This window comes from Mercenaria mercenaria, chromosome 4, assembly GCF_021730395.1.
Source record: "Mercenaria mercenaria strain notata chromosome 4, MADL_Memer_1, whole genome shotgun sequence".
Classification (NCBI taxonomy): Eukaryota; Metazoa; Mollusca; class Bivalvia; order Venerida; family Veneridae; genus Mercenaria; species Mercenaria mercenaria.
The window spans coordinates 92,279,078-92,301,742 of NC_069364.1; the positions used below are offsets into that span (position 1 = coordinate 92,279,078).

The following is a 22,665-nucleotide window of genomic DNA, read 5'->3' on the forward strand; positions in this document are numbered from 1 at the left end:
TGGTCGGTATGTCGAAAAACTGGATTTGGTATTGTGTCAATATGTATGACTATCACAAATAACATATTACAAAATGGAAAAATCAAGTATACGGACTAATCCAAAATATAATCTATTTATAGCTCAGCCGGTCGTGGAAAATGATGAAACCTTTAATTTCGGTAAGTTATGCCTGTCGAATTGAATTACTAAACCTTGCAAATATTGGTGAAAGCTGAACTTTTATATTATGATGTCTCACACCTTCCAAATATATAAACTTTCATAATATTAACAAATTTACCAAAGATCTTCTTCTTCTTCTTTTATTTTAGGTTGAATGCTAGGGGATGGGGTTACCCACTACCAGAGTCATAAGTATACTTCTGACAATCATAGAACTTTGTTGTATTCCTAGTCACATCAGATATGTTCATGAGCTACAAAATATAGTTCCGTTCATAAAAATCTGAGGCAGAATTTGTCCCCTGATGTAAAACTGCATAAGAGACATGGTCTTTTAACAGCTAATAGAACTTTAAATTCATTTATTCTCTGCTTTATCCCAACTGTTAACGCGCGGCATTAAGGTACAAACTCATTGTCACAAAACAGAAAGCCCGCCCCATCAGACACCTCAAGGCTTTGATTACTTACTGTATGATAGGTAGTTGAATCGTGACTGCATTAAAGATGGGACCATTACATTTTGTAAAGGTAAAAGTACAAAATCAAATATCTGCATGTAATTTAAACATTCAAACTTTACAAAGCACCAATATTATATATCATTCCAGAAACAACTTTAGCATTCGGTCTGATACTAGGGATGGTAATATGTGCAGCTTTGGTCGCTGCTGGTATATTGACATACATGAAACGCTGTAAAAAACCAGATCTGAAGGTTAGTATTTTCAGTGTAACTGTACTACTATAAATTGGATATATATTACGGTAAGCATACTATAACCTGCTAAAAGAAAAATTGACATTTAGAATTATAAGTGTGTACAGTTTTCGTGTAAATTTTAAGGCATAAACATTGATATTTTTCAGTTTTATTCGTTCAAGATTACAACATAAGTGCAATAAAAGGACGAGTTTGCCATGCACTAGTAGTAGTCCTAACAGAGCTTCCAATATTGAATAATCTTACATCAACTGAAGACAAGTGGCTAAATTACTACGATTAAGTTAATAGTATTGCATTAGTTAAAGGTTATTGCCACATACATTTTTCTGTTCTAGGAGGAAGCCATCGACGAAGGCAGTTTGGATAATATTTCTATAAGCAACACCCATCATGAAGAGTGGAGTGATGAAACTCCGATGAATCCGCCGATCTTGTTTACTCATCCATCACCAAATATTCGAAATTCATTACCACCCCTTTTTACGCAGAGGGAAAATGTTAATGTTGTTGCCCCTTTGTCAAAGATTGATGCTGAGCGTGATAGCAAAAATCGACCGAGCACAAGCACATCAACATCAGCAGTAACAACTACCACTGTTGATTTGCAATCAAATCAGGAAAATGCCGAGGAGCTACACCCAGTCCAGGCAGATGCTAATGACAGGCAACCAGTTCAGTCAAATACTGATGATAGGCTGGGAATCCAAACAGATTCTAGCGATTTGCAACCATTCGAGACATATGCTGATGAAATGGAACTAATCCATCAAAATGCTGATGAGCTTCATTCAATTCAGACAGACACTAACGACGTGCAACCGCTCCAGACAGATGCTGACCTTGTGCTATCAATCCAAACAAATGCCGATGATGACGAACAAATTCAAACAGACACTGACGAGGAAGAACATATCCAGACAGACAGAGATGAAGGACGGCATATCCAGAATGAATTGTCAATTATTGAGAGCGACATCTCATTATCAGATGAAGCTCCAATGCAATCTGTGATGATAACAGCGCCGATGGAGCAAATCGAAAGTACAGTTTGTGAATTTGGTAACTCTGGTAAAGAAGATATGTGCTTATTTGAAAACTCATATATTTTAACCGGGGCTCATGCTAAATCTGAAGGTAATGGGGATAGTGTTAAACATGGATGGGGAAATAATATAAACAAACAACAAATGTTACAGAATCAGGATTGCAAACTTGAAGATTTCGTTGATGAAAGTCAACAAGATGAATATTCGCGTCCTCTGTCCCAAACGGGAAAAGCAGACGTACCAAACATTTTAAGATACACTGCGGAGGCACCAGTGTCTGCTGCTGATGATCGGACCCGGACAACTGCAATTTTATCGAATTCTTCACCAGATATTCCATCAGTTGAAGATGTACTGCACCCAGACAGCTCATCATTGGTTAACGACAGAACGCTGTTTCCTGATACATACATTGAATCCATGGTTACCGATGAATACTCTGACTCGTTTTTATCTGATTTGGAAGAGGAAGAATCTGATGTACATACAGTAGCCAAGAAGTCTTCGCATTTGGATAACGATCCATCAACTTTTAAAACAATGAATATGACTGTGCTACGTGACTCGAATTCAATCAATTTCTTTGGAAAGAAACAACAAGATGTCCATTGCATGGAAACTCCACACAAAAGGCCACTGAAACGGGACCGATCAACAGCCTTTGTTAGAAAAATGGAAGCATCGAGACATCTAACTTCTTCTTACGGCAAAAGACCATGGGAAACTTTCAAGACTTACAAACCGGATGAAAAGAAACATCCTGGAAAAAAGTTGAACGAACTGGCTCAGAAAAAACTTGCGGAAAACATGAATGAGGTCAAACGGAAGAGAAATGTTAGAAAAAATGCGATATTGGACGCCTATGGCTTAGATTTACAGTGAAAGTTTGTAAAATTTGTATAGAAGGCACATGATCACATTGGAAATATCAAACAAGCAACAAAACTAAGACGAAGTTGAAATTAACATAGTTATTTCCGTCAGCGTTTAGAATTATATAAAATTTACATTACACGATACAAATGAAAGGATCAGAGCAGAATGCTATTATGCTTTTATATGTTATCTTCTTAGACAATTGGCCAAATTAAACACTTAATACGGTATGACGAGTATCAACTTTTATGCATTATGTTTTGTGCATGTGGTAGTGCACATCCGATTTCTCGTCACATATTTTAATATTTTTGATGTAGTATTCAGCATATTTTTTTTAATAAAATGAATTTATTTTTTGCAACATATCGTAAATAGTTTGTTTTCATATATATACTCAGTTCCAAAAGAAATTGTGCACTTTTAAGTTTAAATATTTCAAAAAATTCTCCGACGTTTTTGTTTTATTTTTTCATACACTAACTCTCAGGTATAACTCAAAATCTAAAATGCACACCAATTTGTTTACGAACTGATTTATATTTTGGTACCAAACATTATAAGTTTTCATGAAAATAACCGAGAAAAAATAACAGAAAACTAAGTGCACACTTCCTTTTGGAACTGAGTGTATTTATTTCATTCGGTCTCGTGGGAAACACAGTAACAAAATTAAGCCGCCAACCGTTGTCTATAGTCTGTGGCTCGTTTTATACATCTAGGTACCAGGTTGGATTATTTCTAAATCATCCTAAACAAAATGTTATGAGAAGGAAAGTTAATAATCTCCGGGTACTATTAAAACGGAATAACTACGCCATCAGAGGGAACCTCGTGATATTATAAGCACTCTTTTCCAGAAATTTTAAATGTCATACATTACAATAATTAACAGATATGGTTCTAGCGACCGCAACCTACTGATGGCGTGGTTGGTGGCAACTAGGAATATAATTTTATATGTTGTGATTTTTACATTTGACCTAAAAACAACAGTGGTCATCTAACGACTGCATGCAATCATCTTATGAAGTTAGAGCCTGACCATAGTCCTAGTCTAGGATGTGCGCTTTGTGTATTGTATTATTGAGGAAAACAATTGATGTTAGCATGGTGAAATTTTAGCTGTTCAGGCAATACGGACAGGCATTTGAGCTATTTGACATTTTACCTTTAAGTACGACCTTGACCTTGGACCTAGTCACCTGGGCTGTGCCTTCTACACGTTGTCTTGGTGAGGTGAACAATTCAAGTTTCTCCAATGAAAATCGTCTAAGCGGTTTAGACAATATGTAGTCGACACACAGTTTAGTAAACATATGATGCTAAGTACTAGTAATATAAAAATTGCAGCGGTTGCGGAGAAGTAGAGTGGACATTACGGATGGATGGACGGACCAACGAACATGCGTGGCTCCATATACCTTTTATCTTGTTGTATAAATAAATACTGTTCTGTAAACTGCACAGGATTATTTAATATGAACATCTTTTGAACAAGTTAAATATAGTCAATATACAAATGTCTTTTGACCGATATTTTGAAATTGAAATTCGGAGATATATCAAGTTCTATAAAACACGGGATAAGAATATATAAAGCGGAGATAAAATTAGATTAGCAGAAGAAACAAGGATCTATGTTTTCGAAACGCAAAATCTTGACCCTGGGTGTATGACCGAATATGTTTCTTTTTTGAGGTTTTAAGTCTAAAAATGAAGATCATATGAAGCCTCAAGTGTTAACAAGCTTTTCCTTTGATTTGACCGGGTGACCTAACTTTTGACTCTATATGACCCAGTTTTGAACTTGGCATAGAAATCATAAAGATAATAATTTTGACCAAGTTTCATGAAGATATGGTCATAAATGTGGCCTGTATGGTGTTAAAAAGCTTTTCCTTTGATTTGACCTGGTGACCTAGTTTTTGACCCAACATGACCCAGATTCTTACTTGGCCTAGAGATCATCAAGATAAACATTTTGTGCAAGTTTGTATCAAATGAAAGCTTAAATGAAAGCTCTATATGGCGGCTGAAAGGGCCAAAATAAAAACTTTTGTCCATTTCAGATGCAATAACTCTAGAACCCATGTTGTAATCTAAACAGTTTTCGAAAGGAAGCGAGATCATATTGTGACTTAAGTTGTGTGCAAGTGAGGTTAAAATCGAATGTAAAATGTCACTTCTATCGTGTTCACAAGGTAACAATTAACAAATTTTGGCTCTTGCAGGGGTCAATCGGGGCCGTAACTCCAAACCATATGATTGGATTTGACGGATTCATGGATTTATCATGGAAACCAAGATCTATTGTTGTTAATGATATTTTGCAAGTTTGCATCAAATCGAACCATAAATGAAGTTTTTATTAACTGCAAAAGCCAAAATAGCAAATTTTGGCGCTTTAAGGGGTCATACCTCTGGAGCCCACATGATGGGATCTGCCCAGTTTTCGAAAGGAACAGAGATATTATGCAAATACAAGTTGTGTGCAAGTTTGATTAAAATCTATTGCAAAATTTGGCCTTTATCGTGTTCACAAGACATAATAGCAAATTTAAGGGGCCAAAACTCTGGAAGTCATGATGGGATCTGGCCAGTATCCGAAAGGAACAGAGATATTATGCAAATACAAGTTGTCTGCAAGTTTGATAAAAAGCGATTGCAAAATGTGGTTTTTATCGTGTTCACAAACCAAAATAGCAAGTTTTGGCCCTTTAAGGGGCCATAACACTGGAACTTATGAAGGGATCTGGTCAGTTATTAAAAGGAATAGAGATATTACGCAAATACAAGTTGTGTGCAAGTTTGATTAAAATCGATTACAAAATGTCTCTATCATGTTCACAAAACTTGTGGACGGACGACCGACGGACGGACGAATGTGATCACAAAAGGGGTATAATCCATGAAATTATGGCCCTTATGTCATATGTGAATGGTAATATGGAACAACTATTTATGTTTCCCACATGTTGTCAGGTCAGAGCTGTCTGTCCTTCCGAGCTTACATTTGCATTCTTAGGCGGCTATAGGAACAATAGGTAACTGTACTTTTTCCTTGATGCCATTCATTCCGAAAGCTTTCGTGTGGCTATTTTTCTTTTACGTGGCTAAAGGAACAACAGAGAACAAAAGAGTAGCCACATAAATACCCATATGTAGGAACGTCCGTATGTCTGTCCAAAGTTTGTCCACACAACTCTGACACTACCAGGTGGATTTACACCAAACTTTACAAGAGTGAACACTGCCAAGCCTAGTTGTGCATACGGTCGGCATTCTCCGGTTTGATGATTTCAGCGGAGTTATGGCCTTCGATTCATAAAATTTTATTATGCTGGCCACTTCTCTTATATTAACAGGCGAATTCCACCAAACCTCACAGGAGTGATCAATGCCAAGCATTACGCAATTTCTGATTCAATAATTTTCAGCGGAGTTATGGACCTTAATTCATTTTTTATTATGGTTTTTTTTTCATGTTTCTGCCACTTCTCTTTTATTATTGGGCGGAACTCCACCAACCCTTACTGTAGTTATCAGTACCAAGCCTCACTGTGCATATTGTTGGCATATTCCGGTTCAGTGATTTTCAGTGGAGTTATGACCCTTTGATTTGTCGCATTTTACCCTGCCTGGGCAACTGTTCCGATACCACTAATTTATAGAGGAATTACAACAAACTTCATAAAAAGTGATCATTGCCAAGCCTAGCTGAGCATATCGTCGACCTGTTCCAGTTGGGTGTTTTTCAACAATGATATAGCCCTTCATTCGTCAAACTGTATTATGCTATAGCCACTTCACTAGTAATATAGGGCGTATTTCCATCAAACCTTACAGGAGTGCCGTCTTATTGTGCTAATTTTCGGCATGATCTGCTTCAGTGATTTTTATTGGAGTTATGGCCCTTTTACAATGTTTACACTACTAACTGTATTCAATTTGGCTGAATTTCACCAAACCTCACGATTGATTAGTGTGGAGCAAAGTTGTGCATATAATCGTTATGTTCTGTTTAAATGATTTTTAGCGGAGTCATGACACTTGATTTGTCATATTTGTATCTGTGCTACTTCTTCTATACCACTGGTTGGAGTTCCACCAAATTTTAGACGAGTTACCACTACCCAGCCTAGTTGCTGATATGTTATGGTTTAGTGATTTTCCCTCGAGTTATGGACCTTAATTTGTTGCATTTTACAATTTCTATATGCCAAATGTGGGAAACATACGTTTTTGTGACAGAAAAACAACATGTAGTTCAAGTTTGAAACAAATCAATTTTGTAACAAGAGGGCCATGATGGCCCTATATCGCTCACCTGAGTTTAATTTCTTGCCTGAACAAATTTCTTTGCTAAAGCTTCAAAAACAAACAAACAAAAAAACTAGGTTAGAAGGTCAGCATAAAGATTCTTCAAGGTAAGTACTGAAATCTGTTAAAAAATTATACAAATCTCTTTGCTATAGCTTCAAAAACAAGAAAGTAGGTCAGTAGGTCAGGGCTAAGAACAATAAAGATGAGTATTGAACTCTTTATCGAAAGTTATTGACGTGGTCCAAATTTTCTATGCTGTTATGATTGGTGTGCAAAATTGTACATGTAATCCAAATTTCAAGTCTGTATCTTATAAAAAACAAGAATTTATTTTATTTTATTTAGGTTTTACGGAGCACCAACACAGTATAAAACAACAAGAAAGGTCAGTAGGTCACAGTCAAGTGACCCCTAATTACTTGGGGTCATCAGGTAACTATAATTAATCAAGGAAATATGATCAGATAATTTTTGAAGTATTTTTTTTAAATATAACTCATATACAAGTAACCCCAGGGGTGGGGCCTCTTTTCACCCCAGGGGCATAATTTGAACAATCTTGTTAGAGAACCATTAGGCAATGCTACATACCAAATATCAAAGGCTTAAGCCTTGAACTTTCAGACAAGAAGATTTTTTAATTTTTTTCCTATATGTCTATGTCTATATAAAACTTGGGGCCCCCAGGGCAGGGCCTCTTTTCATCGCAGGGGCATAATATGAACAATATGGTAGAGGACCATTAGGCAATGCAACCTACCAAATATCAAAAGCCTTGGCCTTGCGGTTTCAGGCAAGAAGATTTTTAAAGCTTTTTTCTATACAAGTCTATGTTAAACTTGGTACCCCCGGGGGCCTCTTTTCATCCCAGGGACATAATTTGAACAAATTTAGTAAAGGACCACAAGGCAATGCTATATACCAAATATCAAAGGCCTAGGTCTAGTGGTTTCAGACAAGAAGATTTTTAAAGTTTTTTTCCTATATAAGTCTATGTAAAATTGAGACCCCTGGGACTGGGCCTCTTTTCACCCCAGGGTAATAATTTGAAACATCTTATTAGAGGACCACCAGGCAATACTACATAACAAATATCAAAGGCCTAGGTCTTGTGGTTTAAGACAAGAAGATTTTTAAAGTTTTTTCCTATAATACAAGTCTATGTAAAACTTGGGGACCCCCCAGGCTGGGCCTCTTTTCACTCCAGAGGCATAATTGGACAATCTTGGTAGAGGACCACTAGATGATGTCACATACCAAATATCAAAGCCCTAGGCCCTGTGGTTTTTGACAAGAAGATTTTCGAAGGTTTTCCCTATATAAATCTATGTAAACCATGACCCCCAGGGCGGGGCCATATTTGTCCCTAGGGGGGTAATTTGAACAGTCTTGGTATAGGACCTATAGATGATGCTACATACCAAATATCAAAGCCCTAGGCCCTGCGGTTTTGGACAAGAAGATGTTCAAAGTGTTTCCCTATATAAGTCTTTATCAACCATGTGACCCCCGGGGTGGGGCCATATTTGACCCTAGGGGGACAATTTGAACAATCTTGGTAGAGGACCTATAGATGATGCTACATACCAAATATCAAAGCCCTAGGCCCTGCGGTTTTGGACAAGAAGATGTTCAAAGTGTTTCCCTATATAAGTCTTTATCAACCATGTGACCCCCGGGGTGGGGCCATATTTGACCCTAGGGGGACAATTTGAACAATCTTGGTAGAGGACCACTAGATGATGTTACATACCAAATATCAAAGCCAGAGGCCCTGTGGTTTTGGACAAGAAGATTTTCAAAGGTTTTCCCTATATAAATCTATGTAAACCATATGATGCCCCCAGGGCGGGGCCATATTTAACCTTAGGGGGATAATTTGAACAAACTTGGTAAAGGACCATTAGATGATGCCACATACCAAATATCAAAGCCCTAGCTACTGTGGTTTTGGACAAGAGGATTTTTAAAGATTTTCCTTTCGGTTGCCATGGCAACCAGTTCTGTATAGAATTCATTTCTTTGACTAATTTTTAATGAGGATCATTCCTGTAAAGTTTCATCAAAATTGGACTGGTGGTTTAGGCTGGGAGGTGTTGACTGACGACGGACGACGCTGTACAATCACTGACCACAAAAGCTCACCCTTGAGCACTTTGTGCTCAGTTGAGCTAATAACAAGAAAGAAATAGAATGTGCATGAAAACTTTAACAAAGGTGCAGATGCGAACGTCGGGGTGGGTAGGATAGCTCTCAACATACATTTTCTAGTTGAGTTAAATATCTCTTGAATCTTATAATGTCACTATGACAGAGCTTGCGCTTTAGGTGTCAAAATCTGTATCTGGTCACGAACCCGATTTCTCAATAGAATTTGATACAAAAAATTCTAGCGGATATGGGGACTAAGCAAGAAGGATTCGTCAAACACATATCTCCACTTTAGGTAACTGTATGGGTGTGTTATTTTAAATCTGGAGTATTCTATGACTCTGTCTTTTAACCTAATAAAATGATAGGACACGTTTAGTAACAATAGACAATTATGCTATGAAGTTAGATGGTCATAGGCTTTTACAGTGACCTTTGACCACCTGACCCCATACACGGTATAAGTCATCTACTGGCCATAGGTAATGATTCTATGAAATTTGACTAATGTAGACCATAACTTTCTGTATCACTGAGTGACCAACAAATGGACAGACCGGCAACAAGTGTTGCAAAAGTAAATTGAAGGAGGCACAATAAATTTAAAGACGTTGTGATAAAATAAGCAAGTAAACACAGTACTGATTTAAGTTTTATATTTTAGCTTCCGGAAGAAAAATGGCAAATCACAATATGACACTATTTGTATCAATAAAAATAAGCTCAGGTAAATGTTACAACATACAATAATGCTTGATTCACTGACAAATATAGCTGATATACTAAACAGGTTACGATTTTACAATTTCGTAGATAACATGTGTAAGATTTCTTAAAACTGACAATGAAGGTATCATAAATTCAGATCAAGCTTGAAGACATTCACATAATACAGCTGTACACATTTTTAACATGCAAAATTACGTGTGGCTAGAAACGCAATTTAGCTGTTTGAACAAGACCTATTTGTAAAACAGAAGTGCACCACATGACAGCCTGTCAGAGGCAAGAGGGTATTAATTTTATATGCTGAAACCCTTACCTTAGACCAAATGACATCAAAAAGAACTGCGGTTATCTACTGACTACCGACAACCAGTCTATGAAGACTGAGAGCCGAAGTGTCCATTGATTTTTTAATAGAAACAATTTTCAGATGGAAATCACTTGACTTTCCAACTAGTACCCCCTCACCACCACAAAAAATATGAGTCATATAAACGCCAAAGGCAATTATCCTATGAAGTTTGACAATTGTAGGCCAAAGCTTTTTTAGTTATTGAGCAGAAACCGTTTCCAGTCTTAATGCTATTCTGACCTTGACCTTTGATCTAATGAACCCCCACAAAAAGTAATCTACTGACTACAGGCAATCACCCCAAGATGTTTGACAACTGTAAGCCAAAGCATTCAGTCTCAAGGTCACTTTTACCATGATCTTTCACCTACTGACCCCGACACATTAAGGGACATCTACTGATCACATGCAATCATCCTACAAAGTCTGACGACTCTAGGCCGAAGCGTTCTTCAGTTATTGAGCAGAAACAGTTTTCAGTCTCAAGGTCACTGTGTCCTTGACCTTTGATATACTGAAGCCAAATGGTCTACTAGCCGAAGGATCTACACACCGACCTACCAACCAACCCACAATGAGTAAACTAGAGCAGGTGCTCATCATTATGATTTTAGATTCACTACACGTACATGTAAACATACAAGTATTACAACTGCAACATCTCTAATTTCAATAAATAACTTAGATTTTTTGGCCATTTGGTAACATGATATACACAATATAAACATCAATCAATACATTAATCTCTTCTGTACACAATGATATTTAAATAAAATGATCAGTTTATAAATATAAGACATTGGCTGAAACACTGTTACATACACTAGTAAGTGGTCAATAACAAATCACTTTCAACTTAACAAGCTGTAACATATACATATCAGGGTCATTCAATGATCAATATATAATGCGACAATTTCTGTAAGGCAAAAAGTCTATTATATACCTATTGAAATTTTTAACACCTTTTGGATATTTTGGCAATATTTTTCATAATTCTTGTAGAGCATTTATCAAACTTCCTACACATTACAAATAACTCTTGTAGATAAAATGTTAAAATTTCAACAACATTGGATAGCGCAATTTTAGCTCTCATTTCATTTATTTTATGATTTTACCGTCTTGTATAAAATTTGCTTGTTTCTAAATTCTACACATTTATGTGTATTTTTGTGACTTTTAAAAACTGAATTGAGGCTGAACAGAATAGGTAAAATAATACCGTATCATCAGTCAATTTTGTTTAGATTTAAATATGTTATTAACAAAATATTTTTAAATGTGTGAAAAAAATCAAAATGTACTTTAAGTAATATTAAAGATTTGTCAAAGATACTGAGGGGGCGTTGGAAGTTTTGTTAAGTGTATTTATATGATTTAGTAACAATTCATTACACTCAGACTATTCAATGACGAGACATTGATGCTTACTATAAAGTAATGGATTTCTGCTGTCAAAAGATTGTCTATAAATCCTTTCCAACCATATGACATTAAAAAGTCTCCACTGTATCAAAAAGACTTCTGATAAAGAATTTCTACTTCATTTTGTTTTACAAGTGATAAATGGTTACAAAATATACAAAATGCCATGAATGTTTGCCAAGGTAATATCTGCCATTGCTGCAAAATGAAATAAAGGATCTTTATTATTCTTTGTTACACGTTTGATACAAGTATCTCTTTAAAAATTAACAACAGCCGTGAGACACTGGTAATTCTCCTTGCAAGAACATTCAAGAAATTAGAACTTAATATTTTAGAAAGGCCTGTGTTGCTAAGAAACCCAAATAAATATGTTCCAATTTGTTCCGTGTGTGTGTTCGGGTTTAACGTCTTTTTCAACAATTTTTCAGTCATATAAATGACGATTTGTTCTGAGATACCTTCTTTGGTTATTTCTAATTATTCAACAACCTTTAAGAAATCATGTCCATTAATCCTGTGAATTGTAATGTATTATGTTACAATTTATTCAGCACACAATAAAAGACAAGCAATTTCATTATTCATAGAATGTCCCTTGTTAATATAACATAAAATGAAGAAATTCTACATCAATCAATTTGGCATTTGATTATAATCATTGCAAAAATGCTGTCCTGAATTCAGTACAAGAATCGCAAAAGATCAGTTCTGCCCATGACAAAATTCCATGCAGTCAATTACCGGCACTGTTAATACGAAATAATATAAATACCTCAAAGCTGATGTATTGAGACAATTTTCAGTGGTAATTATCTATTTCCATAACATTTCTGGGGAAAATAGAAAAAGCAGTGGTTCTATAAAATGTAAAAGCTCTAGTATCTGTACAGACTCATTGATTTTAATTAAATCTAGCTTTTACAGACTTAAGCCATTTAATAGCTCTTAGAATACCAGGAAAAAGTGTCCATAAAAGGATAGATGTGTATCATACTTCTACAGAGAAAGATGAATATAAAGGGAAACTATGTCTTACGTATATGTAAATGGCAACAGTGTTTTACAGTCCGAGGACAAGTACTAATTCACACAGCACTAAATCACTGTTCTGGTAGTTAATGAAATATGTTTTGAGCCTTATTATTATGAAGATGCATACCACATTGGCAATTTGAACAGTGCATTTTCAAAATATATCAAAACCACAGTTTCACCTACGGTAAAATATATTTTCATACTGATTGACTGATTTGGGTTTTACTGTACATCTACCTAGTACCGGTTATATGGTGCCAAACAGGACTTAAAATTGTGGTTTCATATCTCATTTACATTGAAATAAAAATACCTGTTAAGGGTCGAAAGTTTTATATCTGTTGCATTCAGAGATACAGTAAAAGGAAGTGTTCAGACCCTATCCGTGACCTCTAATGATCATGCAAGTATGAGACACTGGTTCCAATTCATTTCATACACAAGTTGTCCCAGAACCAAATGGGAACTCACCTGCATTTCCCTTCATAATATTCCTAAAAATTCTTAAGCTCACCCATGTAACATTCTGACAGTTACAAAATGTTAATGCTACCCCTGCAACATCCTAATGTTATACCCCTAAAAATCATCTCTTTACATTGTATATATTTTAATATTATATTTTTCAGTGTAAAAGAAAACAAGAGGGCCAAGATGGCCCTAGGTCGCTCACCTAAGAAGCACTCCATAACAGTGTAAAACAAGTTTGACCTAGTGATTTCATGGAAACAAATATTCTGACCAATTTTCATTAAGATTGGACCAAAAAATTGGTCTCTTGCAATAATACAAGCATTTTCTTAGATATGACCTAGTTTTTGACCCTAGATGACCCATGTTCAAACTCGACAAATTTTATCGAGGCAATCATTCTGACCAAAATTCATGAAGATCAATTGAAAAATACAGCCTCTATCACATACACAAGTTTTTTCTTTGATTTGACCAAGTGACCTAGTTTTTGACCTCAGATGACCCATATTCAAATTCGACCTAGATTTCATTAAGGCAATCATCCTGACCAAATTTCATAAAAATCAATTGAAAAAAACAGTCTCTATCGCATACACAAGATTTTTCTTTAATTTGACCTGGTGACCTAGTTTTTGATGTCAGATAATCCATATTCAAAATCGACCTAGATTTCATCAAGGCAATCACTCTGACCAAATTTCATGAAGATCAATTGAAAAATACATCCTCTATTGCATACACAATGTTTTTCTTCTATTTGACCTAGTGACCTAGTTTTTGACCCCAGATGACCCATTTTCGAACTCGGCCTAGATTTGATCAAGGTAATCATTCTGGCTAAATTTCATGAAGATCAGTTGAAAAATACAGCCTCTATTGCATACACAAGGTTTTTCTTTGATTTGACCTAGTGACCTAGTTTTCGACCCCAGATGACCCATTTTCGAACTTGGTCAAAATTTCATCAAGGTAATCATTCTGACCAAATTCATGAAGATCAATTGAAAAATACATTCTCTATCGCATACACAACGTTTTTCCCTGATTTGACCTAGTGACCTAGTTTTTGACCCGAGATGACCCATTTTCAAACTCGGCCTAGATTTCATCAAGGTAATCATTCTGACCAAAATTCATGAAGATCAATTGAAAAATACCGCCTCTATCGCATACACAAGGTTTTTCTTTGATTTGACCTAGTGACCTAGTTTTTGACCCGAGATGACCCATTTTCAAACTCGGCCTACCTAGATATCATCAAGGCAATCATTCTGACCAATATTCATGAAGATCAGTTGAAAAATACAGCCTCTATCGCATACACAAGGTTTTTCTTTGATTTGACCTAGTGACCTAGTTTTTGACCCGAGATGACCCATTTTCGAACTCGGCCTAGATTTCATCAAGGTTATCATTCTGACTAATATTCATGAAGAAGAATTGAAAAATACAGCCTCTATCGCATACACAAGGTTTTTCTTTGATTTGACCTAGTGACCTAGTTTTTGACCCCAGATGACCCATTTTCGAACTCGGCCTAGATTTCATCAAGGTTATCATTCTGACCAAAATTCATGAAGACCAGTTGAAAAATACAGCCTCTATCGCATACACAAGCTAAATGTTGACGGACGACAGAGAGACGACAGACGCCGGACATCGAGCGATCAGAAAAACTCACCTGAGCATTGCTCAGGTGAGCTAAAAATAACACATGCATTTGAGAATGTTAGCACATACTGTGAACCCTTGATTTATTGATGTCAACCTCAGCTATCACCTCTGTTGGGACAATGATGTTTCTCAGTTTCAGAGGTTTAATCATCTCTATTTACATGATTATGTTTCTCGGATTCAGTGATTGAATTGCCTCTGTGTAACTGATTATGTTTCTCGAGTTCATGACATCTTGTAACTTAATGCAATGCATCTTATATTCTATATAATACTGCCTGCTAAATAAACTGAAATTTCTTCTATGCTAAATTTGAGAAAATATATAGCTTTTGCTCCTCATAATCTATTAACAACTTAACAGCTACTGAAAAAATACCTTTGATGGATATGAACATTTTCTAATTTGTTATATTTTGTCAATGAACGTGATATTAAAACAAGAAGAAGTAAATTCCATATTTCAGAAAGATCCTGCTTACATTCCCGAATATCTAATGATTTAAACAATATTCATTTTCCAAACATGCATTAAATTTTACTTTGTATGGACATGTAACAAAGTGGTCATTATATATGACTCATTATTGGCACTGGTGTGAAAAACATTTAAAAAGCATACATGTATATTTTGAAAAGTAAAATGCCCTATTCATAACTAATTGAAAACTATTCAACATAACTAAATCAATACTATCTTAAAATTAACATATTCTTGAATGTTCACTGTAAAACTGTTTCACATCATCAAAAACTGAAAATTAACAAAAAATTCAGCCTCGGACATGTTTGACAAAACTGTTCTTGTTACAGCACTGTTATATTCGTCAGGCGTGAAAGAAGACAGTTAGGAAGACGCGACATTTGTAATTGAGACAAATACAATGTTTAAAGCATCAAGAGAACTTAATGTAAAATCAAGTATTTTCACAAGAAATTTATTTTTGCCATATTTGTTAAAGCTGCATGTTCAAAATTTAGAAAAGACTTTCTTTAGATTGTAATTGCAATAGAAAGACATTGTAAAGTGATTCCGTATGTAGTTGTAGGAACTTGTTATCTCCAATAACATCTTCTCAATCAATAACATATGCAGAAAACTGTCAGTCACGCTACTGAAATTTGATATAAAATAGAAGACATTAAGCTGTATTTTGTGGCATACACATTATAATACCTATTTGAATAATACTGGTTTATCATTTTTAAATTGGTATTTAATTTTAACTGCCATCTGTTTTAAATAATTTGGAATTTTCAAGTAGATCCGGAGGCTTGCCCCTTTAAAATAAATACTCATAAAGTGCTGTTAATTAAAAATAACCATATATGTTTTACAAGATGGTCATATACCACAAATATTCTACCTTGTGAACCCGTTCCTATTACAAATACAGCAATCTTTAGGTCCTGTGAAAACATCTGATTTTATAGTAGTTCAGACTGAAATATGAAAATGTGTTCACAATGGTGAAGCAGAGGAAATACTTAAAGAATTCATCAACATTTATCACAGCAATAGCATAGCCATAACTTGAACGAATACAATATACATTAAATTAACAAATCTGTATTACATCTACACACAAACATTCCTTGTAGAAATGGAAAATGAGAAATATTATGTGTTGGTCCCTTAAAGCTCTTCAAAGTGTCACAGTATGATCTCCTCACATGACATAATTTGCCTTTTCCCAGGATCATACCAACTTCTTTTGGTGCACTTTTTACGGTCTTAATTATACATGTATACAGATATGGAGCAAGTAAAAATGATTAAGACTTGATCAACAACACAGATTAGTCATACCAAGCCTAGACTTGAGCTTTAACAAAGTATGCTTAAAAGCACAACCACGATTAGGAATATTAACAACACTGATCAATACATGGAGAAATGGTAAGGCTGATTTACAAAGTATTGGATTGTCAGACAATATGAGAGCAATCTGAAATACAGACATATCTATCTACCTCAAATATATAATATTTTACAATACAATCAAAACCATCAGACTTAGACATAATTACAACAATGAAGCAAATATGGACCTGTTAAATAGCCATTATCTGTAAAAGTGTAAGAAATCTGCTATTATTAAAGGAAATGAGTGGTTTTATACAAAGATTCCATTTCAACATCAATGCAATAGTGTATGCTTTCTAGGTAACAAATATACTTAAAACCTCATATAGAATTCTAGTACAAATAATGGAAGAATTAAAAAGTTTCTACTTGCCCATTTGTTTCATAGGCGATTAACAATATCTGGCAATAAATTGGGTAGAATGAACAGTATCTGAACATTCTTGTGTTCTGCTTATGTACAAAGATACTTCAGTAAAATATACCCAACAAAGTTTTGTCATGATCTATCATGTCATATCTACCATGTTAACATGGAAATAATTCCTATCATATGGCAGCCACTAATAAAGAATGATCCTACTCTTCTCTGTTAATTTATGATACATGTATATTATCTCATGAACACTGTTGTAACAGAAATTGACAGTAAATGCTTAAATATGAAAAATATATTTTCATAAATGAAAACAATGTTAAATACTGTACAGTCATTTTGTTCCCCATTGGCATAAAATTTAGAGATTTTGGCCATTAACCAGCTATTTAATAATGAGATTAACTCTTGGATAACAAATTTATAAGATAAAATAATTGAGAAATCTACTGGGATTTAACAAAATTGATGCTTATTGTTACTAGTATTAAACAAGAGCTCGAAGAACACGAAATGCCCCCCTTGATGCATTCAGTAACTGCACAAGGAACAGAAATTATTTTGTCACTGTACACAAAAGTTCTATTGTTCCCAGTCACTGTGACCTTGACCTTTGACCTACTGACCTTATTAATAGGGGTCATCTGCTGGTCATGATTACCCTCCCTATCAACTTTCATGATTCTAGGCCCAAGCAATCTTAAGTTATCATCCGGAAACCGTTTAACAGTTCCGGATAACTGAGACCTTGACCTTCGACTTACTGATCTCAAAATCAATAGGGGTCATCTGCAGGTCATGACCAACCTCCCTATCAACTTTCATGATCCTAGGCCCAAGCATTCTTGAGTTATAATCCGGAAACTGTTTAGCTGTTCCAGGTCACTGTGACCTTGACCTTTGACCTACGGACCTCAAAATCAATAGGGTCATCTGCTGGTCATGACCAAACTGTTTAACTGTTCCAGGTCACTGTGACCTTGACCTTTGACCTACGGACCTCAAAATCAATAGGGTCATCTGCTGGTCATGACCAACCTCCCTATCAACTTACGTGATCCTAAGCCCGAGCATTCTTGAGTTATCATCCAGAAACGGATAGGTCTACATACCGAGTGACCAACAGACTGACGGACATCTGCAAAACAATATACCCCTCCTTCTTTGAAGGGGGGCATAACTACTACATGTAAACATTTACTTATAAGGGACATACTACACATATGCAATCAGGAATCGCAACATCTTTAATTTCAAATAAATATATTACCCTGTTTGAAATCTAATTGGTCCTTGTAAATTTCTCAGATACAATGTATCTATAATGATCCAAATAGATACTCAAGTATATAAAAATCATGAAATCATATAAGTTATTTTTAGCTTTTCAGTACAAGTAGATGTTTCACAGTAAATGTCATACATGGTGTTATGACAATATCAGCATAATTCTATTATACTGATAAAAATCAGTACTTCACAGATTGTATACGAAGTAAGTGGTTTATAATTACGCGCCAAATAATGGTTAAGTAGGATGAGGAGAAAATTTTATCACATACTGTAAAGAGATAATTATGTGTTTACTACCTCAAAGGCATTTCCGGGAGATGTTACTGGGCAACCTATAGCACAGTTGCCAACCTGTTACTGATTCTCCTTAGGGATGAAATAAAAAGTTGAATAGTAGCAGACAATATCAGACAATTTAACTTAATCTAATGAAAATTCTTTCGCAAGTAAAAACCTAAAACGGTATGTAATGAAAATGCAGTTTATTGTTGTTACTCTTTACTTTGATGCACAAATTGTATGCATGTTATAGCGACACTTTATACTGTTATCAAACATTCTAATATGCTTGTCTCTTTTAAAACACTCTTACCATGCTTACGCTAGAATGACTTCACGTTAACGTGTGGTGACGTCAAAGTTTTTGTTGCGACCAAGAAAGAGCGCTTCTATATTTTATCTACTGTTTTAGATTAAGGGCATATTAGAATCGAAATAATTGATAGCAGAACCATGTTTTAACACTATTTATACACTCGGGTGGTAACATGTCGTACAAATAATTTCACTCGAGCTATGCCCTCGTGAAATTATTTCGCCCAACGAATAACCGCCCATCGTGCATAAATAGTGTTAAAGCACTCTTTTACTATAAATTATTTCTTAAATATAGGCAATCAAAATTAGTAAAAAGAATAACTATTTGTTCTAAAAATATGACATCTAGAAATGAGTTATTTTTTGGAAGTCATTCTAAATTAGAGTAATTTATCTAAATATCTCAGAAAAAAAGCAAAGATACTCAGGACTTTTATGTTTTTGTTTTGCTGTATATGATATTTATTATAAGCTACTTAATCAGGCAAAAAATATAAAAATATGCCCAGTGGAAAAGGTTGTGGTAAAAAATGTGCAATTTCTGTCACAACTTCAGAATATCCCAGAAATTTTCTAAGAAATATAAATTTAAAAAAAAAATTATTATTAAACGTTAATTATGGAATTTATATATTATATTATAAATTATTTTTATCAATTATAATAAATAACAAGCAAATTCGATGAATTGGTATCCCCCGCCGAAAGGGTTTGTGGTCAGGAATGGCAAAAAAATATATCTGGCAAAAAGTTAAGGATGTTACTAAGAAGCAAATAATTTCATTTGTCAAAATCAATTTAACAGAAAATGAATGATATTTTTTGGTTGGGGAAGCGGGGGCAGCAGGGGTGACTGGGTGAGGGTACAAAACATCGATTATTGATGTTGATTATAAATATTGAAATATTGATGGAAAATTAAAAAAATGAAAAGAAAAAAAAAAAAATGGGAGAGGGGGCGGGGGGATGATTTGGTGGAGGAGTGAGGTGGGGGAACAGTACAACTTGCATGTTGATAAATATTCATGGGAGGGGGGGGGGAGGTGAGGTGGGGGGTTGGGAGGGGGAGGGGGTGTGACGAAGGCAAGGTGGTGACAGGTGTGGGTACACAACTTCACATGTTTACAATAAATGTTCATGGAAAAGAATGAAAGAAGTTTTATGAAATTCTACCAATTGGTTGGTTTGTTATGTACAAATCTGTAGATTTTCAAACAATTAAAGGGCAATAACTCTAAGGGAAATTGACCAATTGAAAAAAAAAATGACAGACATCATCGAAGTATGTTGGTTCATATTTATTTTAAGTTTCATGAAATTCCACCAGCTCGTTACTGAGAAATGGCTGCAGATGTGGATTTTTCATTAAATCAAGGGCAATAACTCTAAGGGAAATTGACCAATTCAAAAAAAACTTGATGGGCATCATTGCAGTATGTTGGTTCATATTTATTTCAAGTTTCATGAAATTCTACCTGCTAGTTACTGAGAAATGGCTGCGGACGGACATTTTTGGGCATTTTTCATTAAATCAAGGGCAATAACTCTAAGGGAAATTGACCAATCAAAAAAAAAACTTGACGGGCATCATCGCAGTATGTTGGTTCATGTTTATTTCAAGTTTCATGAAATTCTACCTGCTAGTTACTGAGAAATGGCTGCGGACGGAGGCAAGCACGCACGCACACACGGACGTGATGGACGGACAACGCCATTTCAATACCCCCCTCCCGATTTCATCGGCGGGGGATAATAAATAAATATATCATATGAAACAAGAAGCTGCATTCAATAAACGCTTGATGCCCCCAGTGGCATCCTTGTCAATTGATTTTGCACCTAAGTCCAAAATGAGGTCAAGGTCAAACTGAGGTCAGGTGATGTTTGAAGATGAGGAATGGTCACAGTTTACATCTGTATTAGTATCAATTCATTCTTGTAAGGGGTATTGATGCTAGATGAAACGGTCCCATTTTGTTAACCTCGTATGGACGGACGAACGAACGAACGGACCGACAGGACAATCACTATATGCCTCCCGCATCAGTAGATGCTGGGGGCATAAAAATACTTGAAAATCCCTACAGTTCAATGTATGTGGAATTATATAAATAATAATGAAGATTTATGAAGATAATCACCGGAAGCCAATTTAATACTTACACCTGATAAACCATGGATTAAAATATATTCATTGCAATGAATCATAGGTACAAATAAGTTACTGTAATTGATACATTTGTCATGTTTTTGTATTGTAAATACTTACACTAGACAATTGCTGAAGCTTTATAGCAATATTAAAAACATACAGAAAACTTTTAAAATTTCATACACTTACATTATGCTGAAATAAATACACTTAAGACCAGACATTTTTGTTTCAGCCATGTTTGAAATTCAGACATCGGCTTCTAAACGATACATGCCCCGAGAATCAACGCTATCACAGAAAATCTCTCCGTCTATGTCTAAAATATCATCGCACTGTCTCGAAATGAGAGGAAGCATAACAACGTCTTGGCTGCCATTGTCACAAGTAGTATCACAGTCAGTGTTTACATTACTCAAGCTCTCCTCGAATGGAATCGTCACTATATCGTCATTAGAAATACTGGTTCTTGGCCCAGTATTGACTTTTGTGTCTCTGGAATGGTACTGAACACTGTCTTGCCTTTTTGACGTTGTCGGTTTAGGCTCATACCTAGAGGACTGTCTCGCCTGAAATGAGGACGTGTAGTCAGACTGACTTATACTCGACTCAAACTGCGACCCTGACCTTATCTCACTGTCGAAATTCCCAGCTGATGGAGTATTACCTGAATGTCTTTTTCTCCTCATCTCCATCTGTAAAACATTCAGTAAAGGTAAAACATCTTGAAATAAATTACAAAACAATATACAAGTTCTAAAGACTATATGTCATAATGTAAATTATAAATGCATAACTGATCTCTCATTCTCTCTTAATGGTCACACTTCCAGCTCAGTGTCAAACTGATCAAAATATAATAAGTATTTGAAACATTACTATTATTATTTGTGGGTTTTTAATGTTTCTGCAAATCCACAAAATAAATCAAAAACAAGCATTCCCATTTATTTTATCTTTCAAATTTGAAATATACTTAATATATACATTTGTTAGTAATTGTTCATAAAACGTAACAAAAATGTCACTAGTTAAAGTATTAAACCAATGCACCTGGAGTGCCCTTGCCCTAACTTAGGAGTAAGGATTAGTGTGATTGTGACTTGAGTGGTACAGACCTGACTTCTGCTCTTTGGTGGTTCAGATCAGACTATAATGCTCTCACTGGTGGTACAGACCTGACTATTGCTCTGGATGGTGGTACAGACCTGACTATTGCTCTTTGGTGGTACAGATCTGACTATAATGCTCTCACTGGTGGTACAGACCTGACTATTGCTCTGGATTGGTGGTACAGACCTGACTATTGCTCTGGATGGTGGTACAGACCTGACTATTGCTCTGGATGGTGGTACAGACCTGACTATTGCTCTCAATGGTGGTACAGACCTGACTAT

General features: G+C 35.4%; 1 protein-coding gene and 1 long non-coding RNA gene across 3 annotated transcripts in view; one reads left to right on the forward strand and one right to left on the reverse strand.

Annotated features, from left to right (window-relative positions):
* The first annotated feature begins 73 nt into the window (after window positions 1-73).
* On the forward strand, window positions 74-3,432 carry LOC128556698 (uncharacterized). Its single transcript, XM_053542334.1, has 3 exons — window positions 74-161; window positions 777-883; window positions 1,228-3,432. The coding sequence occupies exons 1-3, from the start codon at window positions 74-76 to the stop codon at window positions 2,818-2,820; spliced, it is 1,788 nt and encodes a 595-aa protein (XP_053398309.1). The 3' UTR covers window positions 2,821-3,432.
* Window positions 3,433-9,932: 6,500 nt separating this feature from the next.
* The window catches only part of LOC123552446 (uncharacterized), a 39,230-nt gene continuing 26,497 nt past the window's right edge, over window positions 9,933-22,665 (reverse strand). For both annotated transcript variants that reach the window (XR_008370746.1, XR_008370747.1), the window contains exon 4: window positions 9,933-21,963. This is a non-coding gene — a long non-coding RNA (uncharacterized LOC123552446). The remainder of the gene's footprint in view (window positions 21,964-22,665) is intronic.